General features: G+C 55.8%; 3 protein-coding genes across 8 annotated transcripts; 1 reads left to right on the top strand and 2 right to left on the bottom strand.

The window, feature by feature from the left end:
* Cyhr1 (cysteine and histidine rich 1) lies at positions 1–16730 on the bottom strand. 4 transcript variants are annotated; one of them, XM_036208545.1, is made up of 4 exons: positions 12781–13354; positions 5050–5288; positions 4288–4499; positions 1–2757 (listed from the first exon to the last, which is right to left on the bottom strand). In XM_036208545.1, exons 1-4 carry the CDS (start codon positions 13141–13143, stop codon positions 2366–2368), a joined length of 1206 nt encoding a protein of 401 aa, XP_036064438.1. In that variant the 5' UTR covers positions 13144–13354; the 3' UTR covers positions 1–2365. The 4 variants fall into 4 exon arrangements, with proteins under 4 accessions (XP_036064438.1, XP_036064441.1, XP_036064439.1 ...); XM_036208548.1 differs by lacking the exons at positions 1–2757; positions 4288–4499; positions 5050–5288; positions 12781–13354 and adding exons at positions 14442–15211; positions 15369–15485; positions 15939–16364; positions 16512–16730; XM_036208546.1 differs by lacking the exons at positions 1–2757; positions 4288–4499; positions 5050–5288; positions 12781–13354 and adding exons at positions 14442–15211; positions 15369–15645; positions 15939–16364; positions 16512–16729.
* On the top strand, positions 16501–24216 carry Kifc2 (kinesin family member C2). 2 transcript variants are annotated; one of them, XM_036208502.1, is made up of 19 exons: positions 16501–16601; positions 16870–16927; positions 17176–17257; positions 17402–17547; positions 17642–17780; positions 17894–18039; positions 18121–18186; positions 18273–18401; positions 18739–18816; positions 18927–19041; positions 19119–19228; positions 19913–20021; positions 20126–20289; positions 21991–22095; positions 22186–22307; positions 22403–22526; positions 22648–22777; positions 22861–23117; positions 23197–24216. In XM_036208502.1, the coding sequence occupies exons 4-19, from the start codon at positions 17476–17478 to the stop codon at positions 23434–23436; spliced, it is 2106 nt and encodes a 701-aa protein (XP_036064395.1). In that variant the 5' UTR covers positions 16501–16601; positions 16870–16927; positions 17176–17257; positions 17402–17475; the 3' UTR covers positions 23437–24216. The 2 variants fall into 2 exon arrangements, with proteins under 2 accessions (XP_036064395.1, XP_036064394.1); XM_036208501.1 differs by lacking the exon at positions 16501–16601 and having other exon boundaries at positions 16610–16927.
* Foxh1 (forkhead box H1) lies at positions 23818–27383 on the bottom strand. Of its 2 annotated transcripts, XM_036208550.1 has the most exons (5): positions 27241–27383; positions 26318–26400; positions 25656–25955; positions 25281–25385; positions 23818–25180 (listed from the first exon to the last, which is right to left on the bottom strand). In XM_036208550.1, the coding sequence occupies exons 3-5, from the start codon at positions 25818–25820 to the stop codon at positions 24347–24349; spliced, it is 1104 nt and encodes a 367-aa protein (XP_036064443.1). In that variant the 5' UTR covers positions 25821–25955; positions 26318–26400; positions 27241–27383; the 3' UTR covers positions 23818–24346. The 2 variants fall into 2 exon arrangements, with proteins under 2 accessions (XP_036064443.1, XP_036064444.1); XM_036208551.1 differs by having other exon boundaries at positions 25656–25777; positions 26318–27383.
* Between the last annotated feature and the right edge of the window lie 83 nt (positions 27384–27466).

Below are 27466 nucleotides of genomic sequence, written 5' to 3' on the forward strand. Positions count from 1 at the left end.
TGCTCTTTAGAAAATTATTTTTATTGTTTTGTAAATGTCTCACTTTGGGCCAACTGAGGGATGTGGTGCTCACAGGAAGTGGGGATGAAACAGGTGGAAGAGAGGGGGAGAGAGGCCTGGCTTGGCCTATGCAACCCCCTCTGGCAGCCTCCCCAACCCCTGCTGAGGCTGAACCCCTTTCCCATCCTCAGAGACAACAGATAAAGAGCCAGGTTAGGACAGCAAGATAACAAGATTCTGGACACAAGCCAGGAGACATGGTGTGCCCCCCCCCCCAATAAAGGTCCCACAGTGACAATGCTGATAGGTTTGTATGCCAGTCCCTGGCATAGCCAAGAGACACATACTAGTCTTCTCCATGTCTGGTTCCTCTAGGCTGGAAGGCTCACGTGACACTGTCACTGCTGCACGTGACAGTCATAGTGTAGGGCCACACTGAGCATGTCACTGAGAGGCCCTAGCGGTTCTCCTGGGTACCGTTAGACACACCACACCCCTACATGGGTCTCACCTGGGCCCTGCCCCAACCCTCTGTGTGCCTTGGGGTATGCCTGAGCCCCTGCCACCCAGCTGGCTTGTGCCCCTGGGGAATAAGCCTCCTGTCCTGTCTCCCCAGGAGACCTTCAGGCTGCTGCCAGTGAGTCTCTCACACATCCAGACACAGGTTATTAGGGCAAGCTGGCCCAGCCCTGCCTTTTCACACCATCACCTTGGAATCTAGAGGGACTTGCAGAAGGGGCCTCCTCTGTTCTCCAAAGACCCTCTGTACCTGCCAGGTGAGCACACTTGAGAGGCTGTCCCTAAAGGCACTGTTCCCATGGATGTACTGGAATCTGGCATGGGCTCCTCAGTAGTAGGCAGAAGCCAAATATGGGCCTTCTCAATCCTCCCAGCCAGGTCCCATTAGCAGAAGAGAACTCGCACAAGCCCACGCTGTAAGCCAAAGTGCTGAAAAATTTTAAGCCCGTGAGAAGAGAGGAGGGCCATACTGGCCTATTCCTGACCGTGCTCAGGAAAACAGATGCGGCCTGTCCCCATGTCACATTCTCTCTATTCCTCAGGCCTTTGCCCTCTTAAAGGTCAGGGTGGGTGGGGAACATGAGCACTTGAACCCACACGGCCAGGACTAGCCTGTCCCTTAGCTTGGAAAGCACAGGGCAGTTCAGGCCCAGGCAGTCTGCATGGGGTGGTAGTAACTACTGTGAGGCATGTAGAGGTCTGGTTAGGGCAGAGGAAACCAGTTCTTTGGTATTAAAGCAACAAAAAGCTATGACAGAAGAGCCTCATCTCCTAAGCAAAGACGATGGAGGCAAGTCTTCCCCTTCTCAGTATCTCTGAGGAACCCAAGGAAGTGCGGGCCGGGCCTCGCCCTAGCAAGCATGGCTGTTCGTGTTCTGTGAGGCCCTAACACTTGTCCTGTTTACAACCAGCACTCAGAGCATCTGGGAATGGCAATAAACTAGACAATAAACCATGCTGCTCTGCCTTGGTCCTGCGGTGCCCCCACCTCCATTAAATGCAGGTCTCACAGACAGTGGTTACCTCCTTGGCACCCTGAGGACACTTGGCCCTCTCTGCTGAGTTAAGCGAATGGACTATATCTCACTAAAACCGTATCACTTAAAAGAGCCTGTAGAGTTTAATTTTTTCCTGGAAGAGACAGAATTTCACCCTGCATTCCGAAAACATTTGCTGAGTCCTGCTAGCCAAGTCCTGCTTCCTCTGAGTGGTCAATGGCTGGGGAGCCCAACCCTCTCTGGCTCACGGGCCAGGCTTTAGTCCCGACCTCTGACAAGACTGTGGGGGAGACAGTGTCTCTTAAGTCTCTCCTGGGGTGCACACATAGGTGCAGTATCAGGGACAGGACAGGTTCAGACCACCAGGCCAAACCAAATCTCCCATGAAGTCCATTCACGGCCACGCCTTCCCCTCCAACAAAACAGAAAGTAGGAAACAAGGCTGCCTTTTTAATTGCAATCAAATATGCTGTCTGAAGTCAGCCAGGGCCCCTGAGCCCGGCCAGGGAACCACCGTGCCACCTCGATGTGAGGATGGGAGCTGGGGTGAGGGTGGTTGGCTTCGTGCCCTCCTCACCACCTGTACCTGAGGAGCCCAGAGTACTGTTTCCGCTGTGGTCAGCCCAGCCTCTGGCTGCCTGCAGGAGGTGGGAGGCAGAGGGGAGGAAGGTGAGCCAGAGGCAGGGACCCCGTTGCACACGCATGCAGACTTTCTCAGTGTTTGATTTCTTTGCTCGCCTCCTTTGCTAAAATGATCAGATAGTTGTATGAAGCTGCTGCCAAGCCGGGGAGGGTGGGACAGCACTACTGGACTGCAGCCCTCTGCTCCTCGGGTGTCCTGGGCTGTCCTACTTCTGTATCTGGAACAGGAAGAGCCGCAGGTTAATGTTCTTGGCAGCCAGCAGCTTGTTGCACTCCACGGAGTCGATGATGGGCAGCGGCACATAGTCTGTCTCATTGCTCTCGTTGGTGAAGACAAAATGGTAGATGACAGGGCTGATCCTCACATCATCATATGGGCCCTTGAGCAGCAGAAAAGAGCACTCCAGGGGTGCTGTGACCTTGCTCTTGAGGAGTAGCTGGAAGGAAAGTGTGCGCTTGCACGACAGGTTGGGGTTGCGCTCCGAGTCATTCACACGAGCCTTCAGGACCCATGTCTGGTTCAGCACCGTGAACCGTGGTGTTTCATAGTACAGGCGTGTGATGAAGTCATCAGTGCGGTAAGGCCGGAACTGAACCTCTGTGGAGACAGACAGGGCCAGACAGCCAACTGTTAGTGCTGGGGAGGGCCAGGAGGTGGCGCCTTCCCCAACAGGCCAAGGACAGGCTCAGCCAGGGAGGAAGGCAACTTACCCAGATAGCGTGTTCTACTTGTCACAAGGTAAGTCAAACGCAATTATGGCAAATGGAAGTGCACAAGCTTTGGGGGACAACTACAAACAGAATTAACACCAATTAGCTGGAGAGTCCTGAGGCTGTGGGACATTAGGCCATGTGGCCCAGGTGTGGCCAACCCACAGAGCCACCCTCCTTACCCTCAGCCCCCTGTCCCCGAAGGGGTGGGGTAAGCAGACACACAGACAGGATACAGTTCTGAGAACAAGTGCACTTTATTGGTTCTGATACAAAGCTGCCAGAAAAGCCGGCAGGTGGGCATATGGTATCTGGTCCTGCCCAAGGGGAGTGCCAAGTCCTTGATGCTGCACTGTGGTGTGGATTCTGCCCCGCTGTCTGTGGGGCTGTCGCTTAGCAGGCAGACCTGCTTTGCAGTCCTGTGGCTGGCACGTCCTGCTGCGGATGTGTGGGCTCTTAGGCAGCCAGTCCTTCTTTCGTGGACAGGGCTTCCCACCCAGCCTCTGCTGTAGCCACATGGCCCAGCCCACCCAGACCCCACAGGCCATGAGATCAGCCAAGGCTACCGTTAACCAAGAGCCAGTTTTCTGCTGATGCAGGCCCCTGGGCCCTTTGCATCTCAGGCCTGTTTGGGCTAGTCTAGGCAGCATAGCATGACTGACTGTCCAAGACTGCCCTGGGTGCTCTGAGCTGGCCACCTGCTGTAGGCTGAGCAGTAGAGGGAATGAAGTTTCCCTGAGCGGCCCCAGTATCAGCAGGTGCTTCTTGTTCTCTGGCCCAAGTTGTGGCCTGGCTCCTGCTCCCCGACATGTTCAAAGCTGGTGGCAGATGCCTGGGAGCCATGAGATCCAGTGAGCATAGGCCCAGTCCATTCTACTCATGTGTGGGCAATCCACTCCCAGTTCTACAGTTTGAGCTGAGACCCTCAGCTTGTTCTGGAGCCCTGTCCAAGCTTCTTGCCAGCCTCAGGAGGCCCTGTGGCTTTCAGTGAACATCTGCAGACCGGACCTGACTTGATGGAATGTTCTTCTTGTTCTGTGCTCCAAAGGCAAGGCCCCAAGCTCCCAGACTGCCCAAAACATACCCAATTTTCTAGTTAGACCCAACATCCCAAATCTGTGGAGCCCCATACAGCGAGGGGGAGGTCATCTTGCTGGGGAAGTGGGCAGAGACAGGGGAGACAGGTGGGAAGGACCTCTGTAAGAGCCATGCAGGTGCATCCCTCTTTCTGCTCAATCTCCAACCTAGCTTCTTCCCCAAGGCATCTTCCTGTCCATCTGGAGCTTGTCCAGAGCCTGGCCTTCGGCGCCACCTGTGCCCACTGCCCAGAGCCTACTGCCTCCCTGGCTCTTGGCTGTCAGCCCTCTAGCCCCAAACAGTACCTGTGTGGCATGCAGGGGAATGTGGGGTGCCTCACCTGTGTAGCCAATCTTCTCAAAGCTGAGCAGGCTGAAGATGCTGTTGTAGAGCTGCATCTCTTTGCGGTGGCTCTGGTCCATCTCATCTAGGATCTCCATCAGTTCGTTGCCTGTCTTGGTTGGGTGAGCACATGCAGCTTCATGCACCGTCAGCTCATGGAAAGGGCCATGCCATGGGCAGCCAATACGCTTGTACTTGCACTGTGTCACCCTGGAAGGGGTTGAGGAAAAGTGGTCAACTCTGTGGCTAGGGTAAATGGCCATGCCCTGTAGTCGTTCAGAGGCCACTTCTGCCCAACCACAAAGCCTTCCCTGTAGGACACAGTGAACTGTGAGCCCAGCCCCTAGAGCACATGTGGGCATGAACGTGAAAGACGCAGGAGAGACTGAAGGAGAGAGAGCGCCACGCTAACAGCCAATACGCCTTCTGTGCCCTGTACTGCTGTCCCTCTGCCTAGAGCTAAGTGGCTGCTGACCATGACACCAGACCCCACACAGCCTCATTCCAGGAAAGCTCCTGGTGCCAGGGCCTTGGGACTGGGTTGCCAAAGAAAAGAGGAATCTCCCTCAAACTTTCCAGAGCTTTCAAACTGATCCTGCTGTACTGGACTTTCAAAGGGCCTACCCAACAGCCGCAGATAATCCTAGAGAATCCACCATCACATCCAGAGAGCAATAGTGGAGAGCCTAGCTGTCTTTTGTGGAAAGGCCTGCTATTAGCACCTGGGCCCCCGGGGAGGCCACACCCTCACCACGGTCACCTGTCCTGGCATTCCTCTTTCTGGTGCCTCTCTAGGAGGGAGCGAGGGAACTGGCGCAGACAGAAGCCACACTCTGAAGGCAGCTCGCTCACAGCCTTCTCCACGGCCAGGTTCCGGCAGCACAGGCTCTTACTGATCTCACAACGACAGTTGGGACATGTGGCCTGCTCCTCCTTCAGCCGGGCATCTGCTAGTAGGTGGATAAAACAGCCAGCGCACATCAAGTGACCGTTAGTACACTGCGAAGAAGGAAAGGGAGGTGAAACTCACAGACCTGTGTGATGCTTGCACGCACACGTGCTCACCCACACTTTCTGGCTTCAGCCAGACCAGTTGTCCTGAGGGATTTTAGGTGGAGAGAGGAGAGGGGTACCCACTGGTTCCCAAGTCTTGCTGGTACCTAGCAAACACTGAGAGCTGCTTGGAGGGTCACGCTAGACCCTGGGATAGAGCTAGCTCTGGTTTTGTGAAGAGCGGGGCCTTATCAGGTCATGGGGGTCCTGGCTACGCCTAAAGCAGACCTTGATGGCAATGGACTTGATCACATTTGGGCCTGGAACCTGGCTTTTCACTTTTCCTATCACAGAAGCCTGGTGTTTTGCCTGACCTGAAAAAGGTACCCAGCAAGCAGCTGCTCCCGGGGTCACGGTTGCTGCTGAGGCAGGCATTTTCCCCCTTGGCTTTCAAAAGGCCACTCATGTGGGGACTAGGAATGACTGAGGCTGATCAACCCTGGCTCCTCCACACCAGCCCTTGTGACAACATAGGTGAGAATCAGAAGTTGCTAGCACCCAGGAAGGGCGACTACCTACAGGGATTGCTCCAGAGCCAATAGCACAAAGCCTATGGCAAGCAGGAGGCTAAGTTGGCTCAGGTTAAAGGTAGGTGGGATCTGGTACTGAGTTAGGCTGATATAAATGGGATCAGCAGGAGCAGACCTGCCCACTGGAGGTCCTTGCTCACACAGACAAAACTATTAGAACCTGGGTCTCTTACTGAGTCAATATACACTGAGTACCATTTGGTGCCACAAAAGATACTGGACGGACTGAGAACCCTATACCAGGGTGGGCTTCCACTATGAGAGAGCCCTCTCACACTGAGAGGGACTCTGTTAAAGGGGAGACCAATAGCCGGGTGCGGTGGTGCACATCTTTAATCCTAGCACTTGGGAGGCAGAGGTAGGCAGATCTCTGTAAGTTTGAGGCCAGCCTGGTCTACAGAGGGAGTTCCAGGACAGCCAGGTCTATACAGAGGAACCCTGTCTCGAAAAACAAAAACAAGAGAGAGAGAGAGAGACAGACAGACAGACAGACAGACAGACAGAGAAATATATATCATGCCTACCATTCTGAGGCTGCTCTGTACAGTGTAGTGTACATTAGGGAAAGAGACATATGTAGCCACTACCTGGCCATGCCAGAACTGCCATGCTTAATAAACCTTAGCTGCCAACTTATTGCTTCCACAGGCTCTCTGAGCCCTCAGTGAATGACGGAATTTACATGCTGGAGACTGATGGTGATAGAAGCCGAATGCAGAATCCATGCCTACAGGGACATCACATGATTATCTACAATCAGCCCTAAGTTTGGTTGAAAATTAAAACATGCACTATGAGGAGAGTAGCCTGGCTGAGCTAGGTCTGGATGAAGAGGACATGGCAGGGGCCAGCCGGAATGTGGGCTACCTGAAGTGGATATGGACAACCGATCTGCTGTGTCCACCCCTAGAAGTCAATGGGAATGGGCTCAGGACTGGAGCTGGGTCTAGGTATGGCAGGTGCTGACCAAGGGCCCAAGTCACAGTCCTTTATACAACATCTGCCCGAGGACTTCCTGGGACAATGACCACTGCTCCTTCTGGAAGGCAGAAGGGACTGCAACACAAAATTAAATGTTCACGTGTTTCAGAGAGGCAATCTCAGGATCCCCCCATAGAAGCAGGGCGTGAACATAGCAACCTCCAAGAACTCTACCCAGAACTGAGAGTGGTGTAAGCTCAGAATTCAGGAAGCAGAGGCAGAGGCAGGGCTGTTTCAGGCCAAGACTGGAATACAAAGTGATTTCTGGGCCAGCCGGGGTTACCTGAGACCCTGTCTTAAAAGGAAAAATAAAAAGTTCACCCAGCAAGACACCGGCACTAAGATACCCAAGGACCTTGTGGCCCTACCACTCATGTGCACAGCTTAAGTCACTTTCTGGTAAGAAGCTGCCTGAGACTTAGATGAAGCTCTGGCCCAGGTCTGCAGTCACTTTTAGGGTTTAGCAGCCTGAGCAGAGGTGCAGCAGTATTTTTCCTGGCTGCAGCCTGATCCTCTCAAGGTTTCTAAGCCAGGCTGCAGATACCTGCTCGAATCTCAGCCCAGGCAGACTTGGAAAGGAGTCCAAGGCCCTCCTGATGGGAAACTGCGGCTGCCAATCCTACCACTACTCACTATCACTCCTGCTCCCAACCTCAGAAGCCACCCAAGCCTGGGTGGGCTCCGGCCACAGGGCCTATCCTCCTGGGAATTTCAGACTCAAATCAACTTCCACACCACAGGGAAGTAGTGCCTACCCTGCTTTTCTCTGGGTCCCTCTGGGCCTCTGGGAAGTCTACAAGGTCTGGGAAAAGTGAGGTGTCAAAGCCCTGACAGTTGAGCTCCCAATGGCAGAACCCAAGATGTTCTGTGGCACACTGGCCCAGTCATTCAAGGGATGGTTTCTAGGTAAGCACTACATAAACAATGCACAAGTCTATCACCCTCCCATAACTTCCTGAGCAAGACCTAACTTCAAATGTAGGTCCAGGGCAGCCATATTTAGCCTTAGCTGGACACAGTGCCTATCCCCTAACATGTGCCCATTGCCTATTCAGAAACTTAGCTACAGATGACTCCACAGTGCCAGCTCCAGTGCCTAGGCATCTCCAGAAACTGCTCCTGCAATGGCCAGGCCAGGCTGCCATCCCACCATCAACCAGGCAAACTATGGACTTATATCCAAGATAACACTATAGGCCGGCCCTCTTGTGACAGACACTGACTTGGAGCTCACAGGGTTGAGCTCCAGCCTCAGCCTATAGGTCACCAACAGCATGATCTTGGACTGATCTTCTCTCTGCTGGTCTCAGTTTCTTCCTGGGCACAGGATGAGGGAGAGGAAATGTGTTGCAGCAAAGCTTGACACTCAGATTACAGCAGCCTCAGAACAAATGCCACCCTTGCAGTTATCCATGTCAAAGCCTACAGAGCTCCATCCCCATGGGGCTGAGGTCCTAAGCTCCTCTAAATTGTCCAGAAAACAGTCATTTGCTCCTATACTTCCACTTAGCCCTTTCATCTACCAACCTATGGGCAGCTCACATATACTCAGACAGTGTATACACACCCAGGGCAGGAGTGTTCTATTTGAGCTAGGCTCTCCTTTTGGGTGAAAAGAGGTAGATGGAATAGCTATGTTCATGGAGAAGCCCTAGGGCCCGTGACCCATAAGCAGGTCTTAGAAATGGGTCCTTCACAACTTATAGTTGGTTACACGTTCCCTGTGGTCAGTTGGCCTCTTTCAAGTCTGGAACATAGTCCCCACAAATGCAGGGGGCCCAAAGTCTTATGTATGGTACCTAGACCCATATGAACACCTCCCCTCCCGCTCAGGGTATCACGGACTCCTAGACTCTTGACAGAAGCCACTGGTACCCAAATGCACTAGTATTAATCATGCTGCCCGCCCGGCAGTCTGAGCCTCTTTCTTTCTAGTCTTCCATGGTGTCCTGGATAGAGGTAAGGCTTCATCAGGCCTAGTGGCACCTTGAGGCTTGACCCAGCTTCTTGAACTTCCAGGGTCAAGCACGGGCCTGAGCAGAACTGGCTCCTTGTCCATAGGTACATAACCAGTATGGTGGGAGCAAGAACAGTACAAGAGCCTTCTGTTCAGGCTGGAGGTAAAGTTCTAGGCTAGCCACATCCAGGACTCGGGTGGGGCCCAGCAATCTCCCAGAATGCAGCTTTTACTCAGAATCGAACACTGGTTAGATTTAAAAAGGAACTCAAAATAACAACACACACACACACACACACACCCCAAAAACCAAAACAAAAAGCCTGTAGTCCTTCCTTGGATACCTAAGCAGATCTTTTCTCAAGGCTCTTTTCTGCCTCAAAGAACTAATAAGGGGCCGAAGAGTTGGCTCAGCAGTTAACAGCACCTGCTGTTGCTCACAACCATCCCTAACTCCTGTTTCAGAGGATTTGAAGCCTTGTTCTGACCTCTGGAGGCACCAGGCACATACATGGTGCACATACATACATGTGGGCAAAACACTCACGCACATACAAATAAAAAGGAGGAGGGGGACAACAAAGAACCATCATTATTGTCAGTGCCAGGGGATCCCAGACCATGTGTGTGGTAGCCCCTGGACACCAAACAATCTCAGAAGGGGTCTTGGGGAGAGATGGAACAAATGTTTTCTGGGCTTTTTCTCAACCGGATAGCCAGTTTCTCATGTTCAGAGGCAAAAGCAGAACATTACCATCTTCTGGGGCCTGGGGCAGAGTAGGAAAGGCTAGGAATCCTTGTCAAAGGGAGAACAGAAGGCCCTGGATGGGTTTTGTTACATTCAGGCCCAAGAGGAAGCAAAGAGGCAGGCAGGGACGTGGAGAGGGCAGCACAAGTGAAAACATGTCCGACAGTGGAGGAGTGACACGGGGCCCGGTCACAGTGTCTGGGCTCTTATCAGATTCACTGTGTTCTATGACAGAGGCCCATTGAACAGATCCCTGAACTCAAAAGCTTGTGAAGGGTGGGAAGAAGGAGCAGCATCTTTGCCAGAAGCAGTGCTAAGAGGCTGAGCCTGGTTGACACTCAAGGAAAGGGTCAAGGCTAGGTCTATCTTACAAAAGTCCATACCGGACTGTAGGTGAAGGACTATAGCAGGGAAGCTAGGGGAAGTAGGTCAGGGCTCAGGCTACAGCTGCAACACTGCAGGCTGGGACTCCCCCGTGTGTAGTTACTGACTGGTTACATTGCCCTCTGGCCTCACGAATACATCCAGAACAGGGAGCCAGCACAAACTGCCTGTCCATCTGCCCAGTCTGGACTAGCTAGTTCTTGTGTGGGTTCCCTCCGGCCTTCATGCCACCTACCTGGCACCTGCCAAAGCGCCTGGCTGACTTGGGAAGGGCCCACCCTAGACTCAGGAAGGTGGCTACATACCTTGCTAGGCCAGTTGCCCAGGATATACCTAACACCCACACAGAGAACATCAAAGCATGCACCTGAAGTACCTGCTGCAGCACTTGACACAGGCCCCGGGGATAAGAGCTACTTGGTTGACAGCCTTGGTCAGACAGCCTGAGCAAATGTCCTAGTCTGTGGGATGTCAGTGTATGAGTATGGCCCATGGGAACTGGCCCTGCAGGTCCAAAGGCTATCTCAGGACCAGGTGGATGAGCCCTCATGTACAGCCTGAGTCTGTTCTCGTCCGCTTCCCTGTGCTTCCCCGGCAGCACAGGTGGCATACGGATAATACTCTCTCAAGTTACCACACACCCAGTCAACTCCAGCAGCCCATGGAGTTCTCCCCACACTTCATGCCAGGCATAGCATGGTTACCGATTCCTTTTCACTCCAGCAGAGCATCTGAGTCAGTTCCCAGAATGCACGGTATGGCTGGGGCCACCTGGAGCCCTGTGTTCCGCTGAGGTCAGGCAAATCTTGCCAGCGAAAGCAGAAGGTGGAAGCTGGTCTAAAGAGACAGCCCATCAATATGGGTTAGACAAGTGAGCATAAGATAGAAGAGCTGAGCCCAGGCAGAGGTGGTGACCAGCAGTGGACCCCGGCCAGGGACAGTGACATCTGTGCTCAGATCCCGAGAAGACTAGGCAAGAACCCCGAAGAGGCCTGTCTGGTGCCTTGGTGGGGACAGCAACAAGACCCTCCCGAGCTACACTGCGCATGGTAGGAGACTGCCACAAGTGTCTCTGGCAGCACTCTAAGATACTAGGAAATGTCCTCTCTTCCTCTCACTGTGCTCCCATTTCCATGGTATCCGTGCATAGGCAAAGGTGATCTGCCCAAGGGCTCTTCCAAAATCACATATTCTAAAGAATTCTCCCAGTCTTTGCAGGTGACAGGGAAACAGAAGAGAGGTGGGAAGGGGGCTGGTGGCAGAGCCTAGAGATCAGTGTCAATGCCCATAGCTCCTCTGGGTCACCAAGTGTGCTCCAGGAATGCCCTGGCGATCTTCGGCCTGCGACAGGACCTGGGAAGGCAGCCCCTCCACTCACACCACTCCATTACACTTCCTCAGCTGCCTAACTCCAGCTGCCCAAGCCAGAGCAATTCCTAACACAGTGTAGACTGGTTTGAACCTGATAGTCTCATTAGACACTCTGGACAGAAGCAGGACAGTGGCTCTCTGTGTAGACCAGGAGCCAATATCATGTGGCCTATCACCACGCCAGGAACAACCAAGAACCTCCTGAATTCCCTGCGACCCCCTTCTATTGGCTTGTCTTGCTGGACTCTCACTCAATCCTAGGAAGGGAGGAGCTCTTCCACGAAGAAGAACCAAGAAGCCAAGACAAGAAAAAAGGTTGTGAGCAGGTTCTGATGGCCTCTAAAGTGAGAGGTAGATACTGGTGCTAGAACCAGCAGCTGTAGGAAATGTACCTCCAGTTGGCCCCAGCGTAACACCTAGGAGGGTGAGTGTCCCATCCAGGTCACTGAAATCCCCCCCCCACACACACACACAAACTCACCAACAACCTGAGGACAAGGCAAGACCTAGAGATCCAAAGGGTGGGGAAATAGATACACAAACCAGACCTATACTGGCCCTCAGCCAGGTCCTCAGTCTAAAGAAAAACAGGGAAACAGGCCTCACCAGCCACTTTCAGCTACTTTAAGTACACAGGCTGGGAACTGAGGTGGAAAGAGACCAGGGAAAGGTGGACAGGCAATTCCCACTGAACCAGAGGTCTGCTCTCTTTTACCTGGGAGAGGGCATGTTAGGCCCACACAGACAAGTATGCTGAGTACTACTGGCACACTGGGTCTTCAGATGGGAAGGGTTAGGACAAAGTTCCTATGCCCTGACAACGTTGGAAGCCAGCTTGGCATGGATGAGATGGGACTGGGTAGGAAAACTGGCCAGGTTGGGGCAGGAGAAAGGACCCTAAATGTAGGATTTGATGCAGCTGGCTTCATCCAGATTAGGATTGGGAAGGGATGAGAGACCCTTCCTTCTTCCAGTTCTTCAGGAGGAAACTGTGCTTCATAGGGCAGAAAAGGAGGTATACTTAATGTTCAGGCATGGAAGGGCACTCTTGGAGGGGTGTGGCTGCCAGAATTGGAGCCCTATCTCCAGTTAAGAAGTGTCTTCATCCAGGGAGTCTAGAAGTGAGGGGCAGTGTTGATGAGCAGTAGAAAAGGTGGGAGGACACCTGTGCACAGATCTCTGCGAGGTCAGCTGAAAGGGATCTGGAATATGTCAAGGAGGGCACCCTGGAGGAACCAGAAGATGCAGACAAGAGATCTAAAGAGGAGAGAAGAAATTCAGAAGTAAAGGGTACCGCAGAACACGGAAAATGAGATTCGAAGCAAGAAAAGACAAGGAGCATTGAGACAGGAGCGGGGTTTCGCAGGCCTGGAAGGTGGATGTTTGGATAGGAAAGGGTTCCCGGCCACCGGCCACCGGCCCCCGGCCTCCAGGCGACGCGGCGCCGGGCCGGGCCGGCGGCCCTACCTGGTACACGGAAGCCTTGGGCAGGTCCAGGCACACGGTGCAACACAGCACCGAGTACAGCCGCTCCTCCAGCTTCCCGCTGCCCGCTGCCACCGCCGCTGCCGCCGCCTCGGCCGCCTCGGCCGCCCGCAGCCGCTTCTTGGGCGGCGCGTCAGGGTCGCCGGCCGCCTCTTGCAGCTGCCGAGCGCCGGCCAGGCCCGCCTCGTCCGGGAGCCCGGGCCCCGCCGCCTCGCCCAGCGCCGCCGCAGCCGGCCCCGCGGCAGCCCCAGGCCCGGCCCCTACCCCTACCCCGACCCCGGCCGGCACGGCACCCGCGGGCCCCGCAGCCGGGCCACCCCCGCCGGCCTCCTCGGCGCCGGACATCGCGGCCGGCCGGCCCGGCGGGCGGATGCCGGCGCGCTCGCCGGCTGGAAGTTAGGGTCGCCGCGCGCCCCTGCCGGCTTCTCGCTGCCGCGGCGACCCTGCAACCTGCCCACCGCGCCGCTGCCTCAGTGGGCCTGGCCCGCGCGTCGGCCCGCAGCCGCCCCGGCCACCAACCCCGGCGCGGCCGCCATCTTTGTTTTCGCTGCGGACCCCCCCCACGCCACCGCCCCCTCGTCCTCCTGGTCACGTGGGCCCTGCGCGAGCCAATGGTCGCGCCGCGAGGGTCTAGACCAGGCGGTGGCCACCGCCAATGGACGAGCGAGAATGCCGGAGGGCCCACCCACTGTCGAAGGTGAACAGAAGTGGGGTCCAGGAGGCTAGAGAGTGGGGGGGTGGGGAGGAGCAGCTCGGGGTGCGCCCCTGGAGAGGTACAACCTGCTCTGGGGTCGGGAGAAACACCCAGACTTCGACTTCTGGAGAGTGCAAAGCGCCCCTAAGACTCCCATGTCGGGGTGTGCCTGTGCCATTGTCCGCAGAAATTCGGGCTTACGTGCGCCAGGCTCTGGCCTAGTTGGCTAGTGTGAAAAACCCACTGACCACCACTCCTGCGCGACAGGGTGAACGTCGACAGGAAGGCAAGTACAGGAACAGCGAAGGACTGGGTACACTCTAACCCATCCCTCGGCCCAGCCCCAGGATTGATTGGAGGCTGAAAACAGAGTCCATAGTGGAAAGTGAGGATCTTAAGTTATAAGACGTGGCTTGTTACAGACTACAGGGTGTCAGAAAAAGGAATGTGCAGTTTCTGGGAATCACTGAGGTGTTACAGCCCACTTCTGCCCTTTATTAACTCAGCCATCAGCTTGTGAAGGTCACTGCCCCAGAGAGCCACCTGCCAGGTCCACCAAGGATATATGCAAATCTACTTTGTCCCAGGAAACCAAGACCCCAAAACTATCTTTTCAGCATGGAGTTTCTCTGTTTCTCTCTGTCTCTCTCTGTCTCTCTGTCTGTCTGTCTCTCTCTCTAATACAGGATCTCACTATATGTAGCTCTGGCCATTCTGGAATTCAACCTGTGCAGGCTAGCCTGGCCCAGAAGTCACAGAGATCCACTTGTCTCTGCCTCCCAACTGGGATTGAAGGCCTGCACCACCAAGCCCAGCACACTGGGGTTCTCTTGGCAAATCTGCCAGAATGCCATGGTGAATAATGCCTTCTACTAGTTAAAGCACATCACCCCTTCCTTACTCAGGGAAATCATCTGATAAGCTCAAGAATAAACAGATTCCATACTCCTCCTATATATTCCTACGGTTTATTGGAAATCTGGCCTCTGACTCACAACCATGTTCCTCCCAGAATCAGGCCCCAAGTGTGCTGAAGACCTGTTGCATTCTGGTTTAGGCAAGTTTTCACACATGCATGACCAGAGAAGGGACAGCATCCAAGCTCTGCCCCAGATTGGTGTGAGTCTACAGCAGGTTCACTTCCAGAGGAAAGAAATCCTATCCCTGATGTAGGCCAGGAGGAGGGAAGTAGTACCTGGAACAGAAGCCCCGCCTTGCTGTGTGAGGCCCACATCACTCCCACTGTGGGCGCTGTGTTTGCAGGGCCCTGCAATAGGCCCAACTGCCTGCAGCCAGGGCCCAACGGCAGACATCCTCCTTGGGCAGCAACAGTAGTCTGTCCTCTTCCAGGCGGCTCAGGAGCCCGGCCACGCCCAGTATGGCACCCCCCCACATCCCATACGTGTTGGCTGTGAAAACAGCTACAATAAGGATGGTCACTGCCACCACCAGCAGTGCCGCCTGCCCGGCCACAGAGCACCCTTCAGGGCCAAGGTGGTCACCAGCCACCGCCAACACCATGCCTCCTCCCAGAAGCAGGTTGGCAGAAGAGCGGTCCCCATTCACCCAGTGAAAATCGAAGGCCAGAAGAGGCAGACCGATGACCGTGGCAACCCAAGCTCCAGCGAGACAGTCTTCCTGTGTGTTCAGCCCCGGGGCCAACATAGTGATGGCTGCAAAGGTCTGGAGCAGGAAGCCAGCAGCAGCTCCTCGACTGGACTGTTGACACAGGGAAGACAGACATGTTAAGGAGCCAGGAGTCACCGTTCTAAAAAAGAGTTTGGGACTGTCAAGGAGACCCTGCCTCATCCATGCCTCCTCCCACCCTCTTTCTGGTGCAGGGCCCTACAGAGTTTGTGAACGTAAGAATATTCACCTGTACCGAGCTCACCGCCGCATGCAGAGACACCGCTGCCAGCACCAGGTGGGACAGGAGGGTACTCCATTCACTCCTGGGTTTGGAGACCATGGCTCCTTGAACAGTCTAGTGAGTCTGAGGAGGCAGGGAAAGGGATCTTCGAATTTGGAGAGAAGAAAGCCCAGAGGCTGGCGATTTGGACTCCTTAGTGCAGCTCTTCAGGAATCTCAAGTTCCAGAGACCTTTGAGTAGACCTAGATTCAGCCCCAAACTTTTCAGAGGTCAGTGGACTCACCTACAGGGAAGACAGACTAATTTATTGGGGAAAGGGACTGGGATTGCAATCTTGGCGCCCAAGCGAGGTACTCGGGACAGCGAGACGCGCAGTCCCTTGCTGTGGCCTGGACCGAGTCCTAGCACTCGGAGAGAAACGGTCCTCCGCTCCCGGGTAGGGAAGGAGCGGCAGCGCAGGCAGCGCGCAGCACGCACCTGGCGACACCGAGCCCAAGGCCCGAACCCCGCCCACAGCAGTCAGCCCCGCCTCCTAGCCCGCCCTCCCGTGGCGCTGACCACAAGCCGCCCGCTTACCTCCACCAACGAGAGGAGCTCCGGCTAGAGCGGCGGGGCGGGGCCTGCGGGAGGCTCTAAAGGGGTGGGGCTGGAAGGGTGGAGGTCAGGGCCCGGAGATGTTCGGTACAGGTTTGTGTTTTAGATCGGATCTCTCTAGGGAGCCCTAACTGTCCTGACAGTCGCTCTGTAGCCCAGGCTGGCCTCAAACTCACAGAGATCCGCCTGCCTCTGCCTCCCGAGTGCTGGGATTAGAGGCGTGCGCACCGGCTTCAGTACGGGTTTGCTCGTGCACCGGCAGGGTGAAGGGTCCGGGATCCGAGGCGGGGATGTAGGCGGGGCTTCCGAGGAGGAGGCTCGGACCGAGAGAAGAAAGGTGGGGCTTCGAGGGGTCTAGGCGGAGCTGCGAGGCCGGGCGGGGTGAGGCTTCGGAGGAGCGTTGCTGGGCTGTGGGAGGGGCGAGGATGTGACCGAAGGGGAGATCTGGGCGGGCCTGGGCCGGGCTCCGGGGGGGGGGTGGGGCCTGGGCTGGGCTACCGGGGCAGGAGAGGTTGTACACCTGTGCACTGAAGGCTGTTAAGCCTGTGCGCGTACCTTGGCGGGGAGGTCTCCGCGGACTGCGGGCCAGGATTCCCAAAAGAGGCTAGACAGCCATTGGAGCTCTTTGCGTCCACTCTTTGCGAAGTAGGGACTGAAAAAAAAAAAACCAAAAAACGCTTGACAGGGCAATAAGGACAGGTTCTGCAGCTCCCCGCGGTCGCCCCTCGGCGTGCGCCCTCCGCCCGCGGAAGATCGTCCGTGGGGGCGGCCGCCGCGAGCATGCGCATGGGCACTGCGGCGGGCGGGTGCAGAGTCCTGGTGCGGGGACGCGGGGCGGCGCGAAGCGGTGCTCTCTGCCGCCCCGCGCCCCCATGTACGCCTTTTACTCTCTGCTCATCTACATCTTCTACAGTCTTTTTCGCAGGGATGGCGGGGCTGCGGGGGCCGCGGACCCCGGCGACCCCACCCAGGTGAGCGGAGTGGGCCTGCATCCCGGTTGGTTACCACCATCACCCCGAGAGCTGGTCGTGGCCGACCTGTGCAGCTTATGTATGTCCTTAGGTGCTGGCTCTGGGGAATAGCGCTGTTCCGAGACAAGTTTTGTCTCTGCAGGTGTTGGGGTCATAGACCTCAGCCCCAATCCCTTGGCCCGTTTCAGAAGGGAAAGAGCCCCACATGCTGCCAGAACCCTCACTGGGGCCCCATACTCTCTTCTCAGAGAAGCGGTGGCAAACCTAGGGGTCGTCGTCGTCCCGATCAGTTCACATCGGAGCTGTGGACCGAGCTGAACAGCCTAGCGGGTAGGTGCACGCCAAGGAGCTGCTGGGCAAGGGTCTTGAGGGAGCCCTGCAGTTGGAGTACTGTGACCTCACTGGGAGGGAGAAAGGCCTAGCCTCCAACTAATGATACAGAATGCCTCTTCCTTCTACTACTTGGCCTCCAAGGCTGCTCAGAATCTGAGGATGGTCAGAAAGGAGCGGAGGGTGGAGCACCTGAGGTGTCTCTGGAAGAGGCACTCATGCGCCTTGCTGAGTTCCTCTCCGTCCAGTTGGGGGCAGAAGAGAGCTGCGGGACTCCTGACCCGAGCAAGGTGAGCACATGGTCACCAGCAGTTACTCCTGTCCTGGGCCTCTGTGCTTCTCACACCCCCAACTCCTCTGCTCTGCTTCTTATTTCCTTCACAGCCTGGTGAGGTCCCCCCACTGTTGACAGTAACAAGTCAGCTCTTGGCCCTTCTGGCGTGGACACGGAGCCCTAGGGGGAGGCAGGCCTTGCTCCGGGGAACACTGCCAGCCAGCCCAGTGCAGCCCTCCACTCTAGATGGTTTGTAAAGGGCACCACTGTTTGGGGGTGGGGGGGAGCAGGGTCTCTCAGAATCGGCGTTGCTCTCTAGGCCAGACATTTCCTGACTTGTAGCTGGGCTCACCTCTCTTTAGGGTCTCTGTCACAAGAGGAAAGCGCCTCTCAACCCACTCCCATCCTGGATGAGGTACCAGGGGATGAGACCCAGGAACATCAGCCTCCCCAGCTGGAGGAGGAACAGAAGGCTTGGCAGAGGCTGGAACAGCTTATTCTTGGGCAGGTAAGAGAATCGGGAGCAGCAGGGACTGGATGGGTGCGAGACCCAAAAAGGAATCCCTTCCTGTCCCTGACTCCTCCACAGCTGGAAGAGCTGAGACAGCAGCTGGAGCAGCAGGAAGAAGAGCTGAGTAGACTGCGCCTGGGAGTGGTGAGGCTATGGGAACAGGGTTCCAGTGAACAGACGGAAAACCAAGGGAATTTCAGGTGAACCCTGATGGCATCCCTCTTCGTCAGGGGGTGACAGATTCAGAGAAAAGAGTTCAGCATCTCACACTGGAGAATGAAGCCTTGAAGCAGAGCTTGAGCCTTACCCGGGACCTCCTGCTGCACTGGGGCCCTGGCCCCCTCACCAGAGCTCCACAGGTACTTCATTTGGCATATGTCTGTAGTCCAGGCTCCTGTCTGGTATAGTACCTAAACCTCCCCGGGACTCTGTGTTTGCTTTAGGAGGGGGCCATCTCTAACGGGAGAAACTCTGGGGGATTCTTTGCTGGGTAGCCCCATCAGTGAGGCTGATGCTCATAAGCATCCCCCGCCCCGCCCCAATTCTTGGTCTCTTTGAGTAACCTTAGGAGAACAGAGAGACTGGACAGGGAGCCTGGCATGGAGTTGGTGCCAGGGGGTTCGTCACTTGCCACCCTTGATTTGAATTATAAGATACCCTTTCCTGATTTCCCATCTGGCTCCCACTCTCCCATAGGAGGAGGCAGGGGCTCTGTTGGAGCTGCAGGGCCAGCTTCAGGAGGCCCAAGACACCACAGAAGCCCTCCGAGTCCAGGTAGGCTAGGGGACCTAGGGATAAGGAGGGCTGGGATGCTGGGAGGTGAAGTCTGGGGCAGGGCCTGGTGCCTGTTTCCTCAGTGACTGAAGTGGGGCTGGGAGGGACAGCTGGGGGTGCAGGAGATGCAGCTGCAGGGCCTTCGAGGGGCCCTCCAGCAGCTCCAGCAGGAGACAGAACAGAACTGCAGGCAGGAGCTGCAGCAAGTTCATGGACAGCTGGCAGGTAAGGGCTAGGAGAAAATGGTTTCTGGGAAAGCTCTGGAATCTGTTCTTTTCCTCTCAAAGGCCTTCCTCCTCTAGGACTTCGGGCACGGATGGCCAGCCTTCGTCAGGGCTGTGGTGACCTCCGAGGACTGGTCAGCACCTTTACTCAGAGTTGTCAGGGCTCACTGAGTGAGGCCCAGGGCCAGGTCAGGACAACTCCTCTCCTAGTACCTTCTCTGTGAGCAGCCTGTTTGCTGTTCCTCTTAGGGGAGGGGCCTCCATTATTGTTTCTCCCTTTCTGTCCCTCATGACCTGCCTGAACCAGTGGGTCAGTTGGGGGCACTTGGATCAGAATGGTTTCTGAGTGGCCCAAAGTGTCCTCATTTCTTTCTTTTTTTTGGGGAGGGGGCAGGGGGAGAAGGTGGGCAGTGGTTTCGAGACAGGGTTTCTCTTGTAGCCCTGACTGTCCTGGAACTCACTCTGCAGACCAGGCTGGTCTTGAACTCAGAGACCTGCCTGCCTCTGCCTTCTGAGTGCTGGGATTAACTGTATGTTCCATCACCACCTGGCTGAGCCCTCATTTCTCTGCTGTGAAAACTGGCAGTTGCTAGGGGTTGGGGATTTAACTCAGTGGTAGAGTGCTAGGCAAGGCCCTGGGTTCGGTCCTCAGCTCTGAAAAACAAAAACAAAAGCAAAAAACTGGCAATTGCTGAGAAGCCCAGAAGGACAGATGATAGAATGAATATTTTTGCCCGTGATTCCAGGATTCTATCTCAGACTCACTGAATGATGCCCTCAGAAAGTTCTATGCCAGCACAGCCGGTCCTGGTGCTCTCGGCACCCCACTTCACTTGGAGTTGCCTGAGTACTTGTCTTTGTCTTCTTCACAGGTATCCTGGGCCCTTGGGGCTCTGTCAGCTGGAGGGGCTAGGACTCAGCTTGCAGAGGGGCAGCAGGGACCCCCAGCTGGATGCTCAGGGCGGCTTCTGGAACTCAAGGGTAAGATTGGCTTTGGGAGTGGAGCAACAGAGACTACAGGGTGGAAGAGGAGGGGCTTTCTGTATTTCGGGTCAGAGAATCTGCTGATGTGGTCCCCAATGCAGGCAACATCCGTGTGCTCTGTCGGCTGAGACCAGCTGAAGGGATACCTTCCAGCCTGGTGAGCGTGGAGCCTGGACAAGGGGGGACCATCACCACCTGCCACCGAGGACGTCAGCACCGCTTTCGCCTGGACTGGGTCTTTCCTCCAGATGCCAGCCAGGAGGAGGTGACAGCCAGCTTTCCATCTGTTCTGACCCTTCCTTAAGAGTCCCCTGGGTCCAGGAGAGGCCCATTTCCTCTTCCCTGACTATCTGAGTACCTAGAAGTGGGAGGGAGGCTGGGCTGCAGCAGGGAAGGGAGCCACTGAAAGTCCCAGGATTGGCTGCCCAGCTGAGTGCTAAGGAAGATGAACCTGTCCAAGGTGAGTTAGTTACTGTTTGTGTGGAACTGGCTGCAGAGCATGGATGGGCACCACAATGGTGAAGACAGGGCTATATCCTAGGGGTGATGGCTTGGAGCCTCGTCTGCCCAGGCTTCGCTGACAACACCCTTCTTCTGATGATCCAGGCTCCGCCCCTCAGTGAAGGCAGAACCTCTGTTTGCTTTGTGACCCTAAGGCAGGTTAGGTGGGAGCATAGCTGATAAGTGAGCAGGGCAGCTGCCAGCCCCAGAGCTGCCCTACTGCCTGCTCCAGATGCCCGTGGGAAAGCAGTCTAAGCCAACTTATTTCACACACGGTCTCCATTTGCACATTAACTGCCGCTGGAGTCTCTGTGACTGAGGTAGAGGCTCAGAGCTGAGAAGGGATTAGGTAAGGGACAGAGCTGGCAAAGAAGCCCCAGGCTACCTGCTGGTCTCAGAAGCGGTATAATAATGTGTGGCTAGTAAGGATAGATCCACCACTGACTGACTTCCCATCTATCTCTGTCTGTCCCGTACATTGTCCTGGCCTCATCTCCCACCCCAAACTGCAGCCATGCACAGCCCCCTACACTTTTCTACTGTACTCTGGGCAGCCTGGACCGGGTCCTCGGTCTAACAAACTGAAGTTCCTCACCAGTAGTCCTTCTCTTTGTACCACCCAGTCCTGGACTTCTCATCCTCACTCTGGTAATCCTAGACTCGGTTTATCTGAGCATCCATCAAGACATCAATCAGAGATGACAGCCACTCAATCTCTAGGGACCTTCTGATACGAAAGTGGGCCATGTAGGTACTCTAAAGGCTATTAACTGTCCACAACAGTTCTGGCCAACATTATGAAGGTTTTTGCCCCATGTCTCACTCAGCTATTTCTCAGAGCCTGAGTTCCTGTAGTCTTGCCTGGTGACTAACCCCTTTACTCACAGAGGCTCTTTTGGATTTTGTGTGTGTGTGTGTGTGTGTGTGTGTGTGTGTGTGTGTGTGTGTGTGTGTCCATTTTGTTTTTTAGATAGGGTGTCACTGTGTATCTCTGGCTGGTCTGGAACTAGCTATGAGACAGGCTGGCCTCGAGCTCAGAGATCTGCCTGCCTCTGCTTCTTGAGTGCTGGGGTTAAAGGTGTGCGCCCCCACTCCCTGCTTCGGTTTATTCTTGTCTTGTCCCGTACCACTCAGGTTCTCCAGCACACATTTCTGTTAGTTGCCATAGAGGGATGACCCGGAAAGACATAGAAAGGATGATTAGTATCTGGCTTAACCTGGAAGTCCAGCCCTGGCATCTAAGCTCTTGACCACTTCCCCCAGGACCTCCTCGCTGGTCCCGAGGACTCTGTATTTTCCCCCAGACTGCTGTCTTTTGTTATGCCCCCACCCAACCAGTTCTTAGCGCCACGTTCCAGGGGGATTACACTTTGCCCACATTTTGTTGGTTGCGCTTCCCTCCAGGTCTTGACTCGGGAACAGGGAAGAGCTGAGGACACTTTTCCCACCTGTGTTTCATCCCTAGGTCTTCAGGCAGCTGGAGCCAGCTGTGTTGTCTTGCCTCCAGGGCTACAGCGTCTGCATCTTCACCTATGGTCAGACTGGGACTGGGAAAACCTACAGCATGGAGGTGGGTTGGAGTTCACACTTGGGGGCAGGAGGTGGGGAGCCTCAGGGGTCTGTATGAGTCCAATGTGGCACTACTGCACACTGTCCTCAGGGCCCACCCGAGGACCCTGGCATAGCTCCTAGGGCACTGCAGTTGCTGTTCCGGGAGATGGGGACTGGAGGGCACCACCACGTGACCCTCAGCATGGTGGAGATCTACAATGAGGCAGTCAGGTCAGGTCAGGGATGCGTGTGGGCGGCTCTCTCCTTGCCCCAGGGTTCTGCAACCACCTGTAGACCCATAGATCAAGCCCACCCTTTCTCACCAGGGACCTCCTAGCTACGGGGCCTCCAGAGCGCCTGGTTGTGAGGCAGGGGCCTGCAGGGCAGGGGGGAATTCAAGTGGCTGGCCTCACACACTGGGATGTGCCTAACCTGGAAACCCTGCACCAGGTAAGGCTGCCCTCTTCAGGGCCCCTGTCGGCGCCCACCCGGGGGCAGGCACTGTGTGTATATATATACACACACGGTATATATATACCATGTGTATATATATACACACACACATATCCAGATGCTGAGTCTGGGGAGGAGCAACCGAGCTACAGCATCCACGGTCATGAACCAGCACAGCTCACGCTCCCACGCCCTAGTTACGCTGACTTTGCGTGCAGCATCTCCACCTCGTGCCCAGGGCAGCACAGGTATCACTGATGGTGCTGAAGTCCTGCTGGGGTTCCAGATCACTAGAGGGCTCCCTCCACATGGGTTTCGTTTGCACCTGCAGGCACACTGCACCTGGTGGACCTGGCAGGATCCGAGCGTGTGTGGAAAGCGGGGGTGGCCAGTGCGCTACAGAGAGATCCGAATGGTGCCCGGCGTCTGCGGGAGGCCCAGGCAATCAACCGCTCTTTGCTGGCGCTAGGAGGAGTGATGGCGGCGCTCCGAGCCCGGCGGCCGCACGTACCTTTCCGAGACTCACAGCTTACACGCCTGCTACAGCCGGCGCTAGGCGCCGGCACCACGGCAGTGCTGCTGCTGCAGGTGGGTCCCTGGGCTGGTGCACGCCTGAAGCACTGCGCACCGCACCGGAACTACGCACGAGTGCCCCCCTCTCTTGCAGATCTCCACGAGGACCGAAGATCTTGGGGAGACCATCTGCTCGCTCAAGTTCGCCGAGCGAGTGGGTCAAGTGGAACTGGGGCCAGCCCGGCGCCGTAGGGCCCCGCGCTCCGGAACCCCTTCTTCTCTCAGTACCGACACCCCACTCACTGGGACTTCCTGCACCCCTACACCATCTCCTGGCACCCCTCCAAGTCCCGGCCCCGACAGCTGTTCTGGCTTGATTCTTGAGCCTCCGTAGATCTGGGGTCAGAGCCCCTAGGACTGGGCTTGAGCGCATACCTCTGCTGGCAGAGGGTCAGTGAAGTCCCTATACCCCATCTCCCAGGTCAACCTTTTTTTTTTTTTTTTTCCCTTTTCTTTTTCAACTCAGGCCCTAGCTGCCCCCAGAGTCACACAACTAACCCCCTTTCCCTTCTGGATCTGGCCAGGGAATGTTGTGCTTGGAGAAACGATTGTCTCCACCCTTCCACCCCCAAGTGGGCCATAGGCCCTCAGCTCTCACCTTATCACCATTTGCCCTTATCACAGCACACAGCAGGGGGTCCAGAGCTGCAGGAACCAGACCCCAGACCAAGTGGTTTCCCAAGTCACCACCCTGCCCCCAATATCAGACTTGGAATTAAAGTGTTGTAAATTCCTTTACTGTTAACCTCTCCCCTACTTCCATCACCCACAAATCATGTAGGGTCCAGTCTTGCATTTCCTAACCCTTCCCCCCAAAAGGTGCTACCTCCTACCCAGGCAGCTGGGGGGGGGTGCGCAAGACTTCAGATCGGACCCGCTTTTGGCTCTCCCTCCCCCAGCCTGGAGCCAGGAAGGTGACAGAGGGATGGAGAGATGGATGGCATGAAGGCCTGAGAAGGCGGGACCAAGAAAAGAAGCACACTCTAGCCCGAGCGCTTTTTCCAGAGCCGGTCCCTGGGTGTGGGAGAGTCAAGGCATGATTGGCCAGACCTGTTACATCTAGCAGAGGCAACCTTTCTGGAGTGACCCAAATAAAGTTGTGGGTTTTCAGCAAGGCTATGCCTGGTGTTTTAACGCTGTCGCTGTGGACATGCTCCTGGCTCTGGTTCTCCCATCAAAATGGTATCCCAGGGGTGGAAGGGAAAAGCAGCCCCCCACCCCCACCCCTGGACTGCCTTGAACTATTACAGGCTGTACCAGGAGAGCAGCCAGCCCGGGGCAGGAGCAGCCAGGTCCCGAGGGTGGCTGACCCACACATCATAGATACTCTTGTTGGGTGGTACGCCCTGGAAGAGGGAATCTAGATCACAGAGCAGGTCCTGGGACTCTTGGGACTTAGTGCCTACACTCCAGTAGGCTGGACTGGGTGAAGATGGGCACTGGGAACAAGAGGTGGGAGGTAGTGTGGCCAAGGGCATTACTACATTGGGAGTGTAGACGGGCAAGTAAGAAGTGGGTAGCTGTCCCCACAAGGAAGCTCTGCACCCCCTGTTGGACATTCCCATGGGATCTGGGGAACCCTGAAGTAAGTGGACAGGCCAGGTGCCTTGCTCTGGGGAAAGGGGAGAGGGCCTGATGACTTCCCCTTGGGAAGATTCACCCTCTGTTCTTGTGGGCCCAGGAAGGGAGCAGAGGGGCCACAGAGGCTTCTCAGAGGAGTTAGGGGGTACAGTGCACATCCCTTCTCCCCCCTTGGACCAGGTGCCTGCCTGAGTTGTGCTGCTCTGTCCAGCTAGTGCAGGCTGCTGGGGCCATGTTGATCTTTTCCCAGGGTCCCCTAACAGGGACTTGATGCTGAAACCTTCCCTGGATGGTGGTGGGGGATTGAGTGGCTGGTAAGGCTGGCCATGGAGGACGTAGGGGCTCAGGTCCTTGACGAAAGTTCTGTGCTTGCCCCGGGTCTGCCATCGCCGGCACAGGGCAGTGTTCTGAAGGCGCAGCGCCTCTGCTGGGATCAGGCTCACATCCACCGCCCAGAAGTTGCCCTTGGCCTGGGGCTTTGCAGGGTCCCTGGGTACCTGGAGGGTGATTGGTTTGGGTGTGGCTATCCCACCCAGCGGTTCAGAGTTTCCTCCCTCGCCCATACCGTCGCCAGAGTTTGACCATAGACCACCCTACCTTACGGAAGCATGGGTTGGAAGAAAGGTTGTGGCGGATGGAGTCTTTCCAGCCTTCATAGTCCTCCCTGAAGAAGGGGAACACTGCCTGGACCTGACGGATGATCTGAAACCAGGCAGCAAAGCGTTTGCCACAGTGAGACAGGGATATGAGCAGGGCCCTCTCCCTCCCCTACAGCCCCTGGGCACCCCTTTGCAGAGAAACAGACCTCTGTGCCTGAGGGCAGAGTGGGTAGGGGCTGTGGGAGAAGGGGCTTGAAAAGAGTCCCTGAGCTCTTGAGCAAGCGGGAGTGGACTAGGTAGAGGCCAAGCGCTCCTGGGCCTAGTGGGTCTGGGATAGGTATGACCCACAATCATGAGGGACCCTCTCTCTCACCTGGGCCAGCTTCAGCCTGCGGAAGGGCGAGGCCTGAATTACCAAGGCGATCATGGCCAAGTAAGTGTAGGGGGGCTTGTCATGCCGCAGGTATCTCTTCTTCCTCCTCTTGGGGGGAGACTCTGCCATTGGAGGTCCCAGATGAGAGTTGTTACAAGGCTCCATGCAAGGGAGGCAGCCCTGGGCCAGAGTCTGGCCTAAACGGGCTCAGGGCAGACGGACCAGACCGTGTGCTGAGGTTGGGTCCCAGCCTGAAGCCATGCTGGGACAGGCAGGCCAGTCCCTCCTTTCTTTATCATTCTGATGGAAGGGGGAGGGGTGAGAGGAAGAGGCCGTGGGGGAGGGGAACATGCGAGGGCTGCCACAATTAGCAGGTTTCAGTTAATCTTGGAGGGAAGGGCAGAAAAGATTCCAGGAGGGACTTTTGGTGACCTCCTGAAAATCAGTCTCCACTCCCAGGTTGCCTTTGGGTACCTGGGCATACCCCTATAACCTGGAAGGAAAAGCCCTTGAAAAAGGTCTACCCCAGGATACCTTATCAGCCTGGGTCAGGTAGGTCCCATTTAACAGATGGGAAGTGACTTCCCCAGCCAAATTACCCCGAGAGAGATGGGAAATTCCCGGGAGTTCAAGACAAAGTAGCCAAAAGAAGTCATACATACCTTAGGTTGGGGGGTCTGCAGCCCAGGACTTGACTGGGGGTGGAGGGCAGACAGGGGGGGCAGATGGAGTGAAGGACAACTTCCTGGACCAAAAAGGCATACAGCATGTCCCCATAGACAAGGAACGGACAGAGACTTAAGTTATTTTTCCAGGAGTATGCTACAGGAGCCCATGTGGGCCCTACCTCTTCTTTGGTCATCTAACTGGTAGCTCTACCCTTGAGCTCAGTCACCATCTATGTTCTAAATGTTACCCAAATTCTCCTGGCTACTCCCCTGGGCAGGTTTGCAGTGAGGGTCTAAATCCTGGCACTGGCAGCAGAGGTTGGCGCCAGAGTCCATGGTCCCAGACCTACATCAGCACTAACCACTTTGAGAATTCACCTTTTCCTGTGCAGCCTTTCTCATTATACCATCAAAGGACTGGACGGGGACCCTTGCTGGTACCAAGGAAGGCACAGTCATGAATGCAGGAGGGAGCAGTGGGGGAGGGGAAAGGGGAGGGACACACATGGAGGATGGATGTCGTGGGACATCACTTCTCCTGACTGTCCTACTCCTGGCTGAGTTGCGATCTTATCCCAGACTTTTTTTTCAGCCCTCATCTGCCTTCCCCTGGAATGCTATCACCTCCTGCCCCTCTGCTTTCCGTTCTCAGGGCTCTAGCTGAGGGTTCCTGCGTCTCGCCAGGCAAATACCGCTGGCATCAGCCCTATCAGCAGACAAGTCATTCTCTCCTACAAGTCTGAGGTCTCCCCTTTCCACTGATCCGACATCCAAGGGTCCACATCCTGGCTGCTTCTCCCTGACCATCCCATAGTGTTCTAGGGCCCAGCCATCATCCAAACTGCTGCCCATCTTCCGGGACACGCTGTTCCCTCCTTTGACCAACGATGCTTCTGCTTTGAAGGGAAGACTCCAACCTGTCTTTCAATGACCAGGATAGAGATCACCCTTCTGGAAACACCTGAACACTTGCCCTTCCTGCCCCACCCGAGATGCCAGTATATTCATGCCACCGAACAGAGCGCGAAAAGCCTTCCACTGTATCAACCAATCTACCGGGGCTGGCCCCGCCCCTTGAGGGCGCTCTTTAGGTCCCGCCCTTGTAGACTGGCTCTGCCCAGGACTCCCACCCAGCACCGCGGC

The sequence above is a fragment of the Onychomys torridus genome, chromosome 16, assembly GCF_903995425.1.
Source record: "Onychomys torridus chromosome 16, mOncTor1.1, whole genome shotgun sequence".
Taxonomy (NCBI): domain Eukaryota; kingdom Metazoa; phylum Chordata; class Mammalia; order Rodentia; family Cricetidae; genus Onychomys; species Onychomys torridus.

Coding starts and splice junctions, on each gene's coding strand:
- Cyhr1 (XM_036208545.1), bottom strand. CDS start 13,143: ATGTCCGGCGCCGAGGAGGCCGGCGGGGGTGGCCCGGCTGCGGGGCCC. Junction 5,289..12,780: donor CCAAGGCTTCCGTGTACCAG/GTAGGGCCGCCG, acceptor CCTTCTTCGCAG/TGTACTAACGGTCACTTGAT. Junction 2,758..4,287: donor TGAGAAGATTGGCTACACAG/GTGAGGCACCCC, acceptor CTGTCTCCACAG/AGGTTCAGTTCCGGCCTTAC.
- Foxh1 (XM_036208550.1), bottom strand. CDS start 25,820: ATGGAGCCTTGTAACAACTCTCATCTGGGACCTCCAATGGCAGAGTCT. Junction 25,386..25,655: donor GCAGGCTGAAGCTGGCCCAG/GTGAGAGAGAGG, acceptor GCCTGGTTTCAG/ATCATCCGTCAGGTCCAGGC. Junction 25,181..25,280: donor CCAACCCATGCTTCCGTAAG/GTAGGGTGGTCT, acceptor ATCACCCTCCAG/GTACCCAGGGACCCTGCAAA.
- Kifc2 (XM_036208501.1), top strand. CDS start 16,829: ATGTACGCCTTTTACTCTCTGCTCATCTACATCTTCTACAGTCTTTTT. Junction 18,187..18,272: donor GTAGACTGCGCCTGGGAGTG/GTGAGGCTATGG, acceptor CCTCTTCGTCAG/GGGGTGACAGATTCAGAGAA. Junction 18,817..18,926: donor CAGAAGCCCTCCGAGTCCAG/GTAGGCTAGGGG, acceptor TGGGAGGGACAG/CTGGGGGTGCAGGAGATGCA.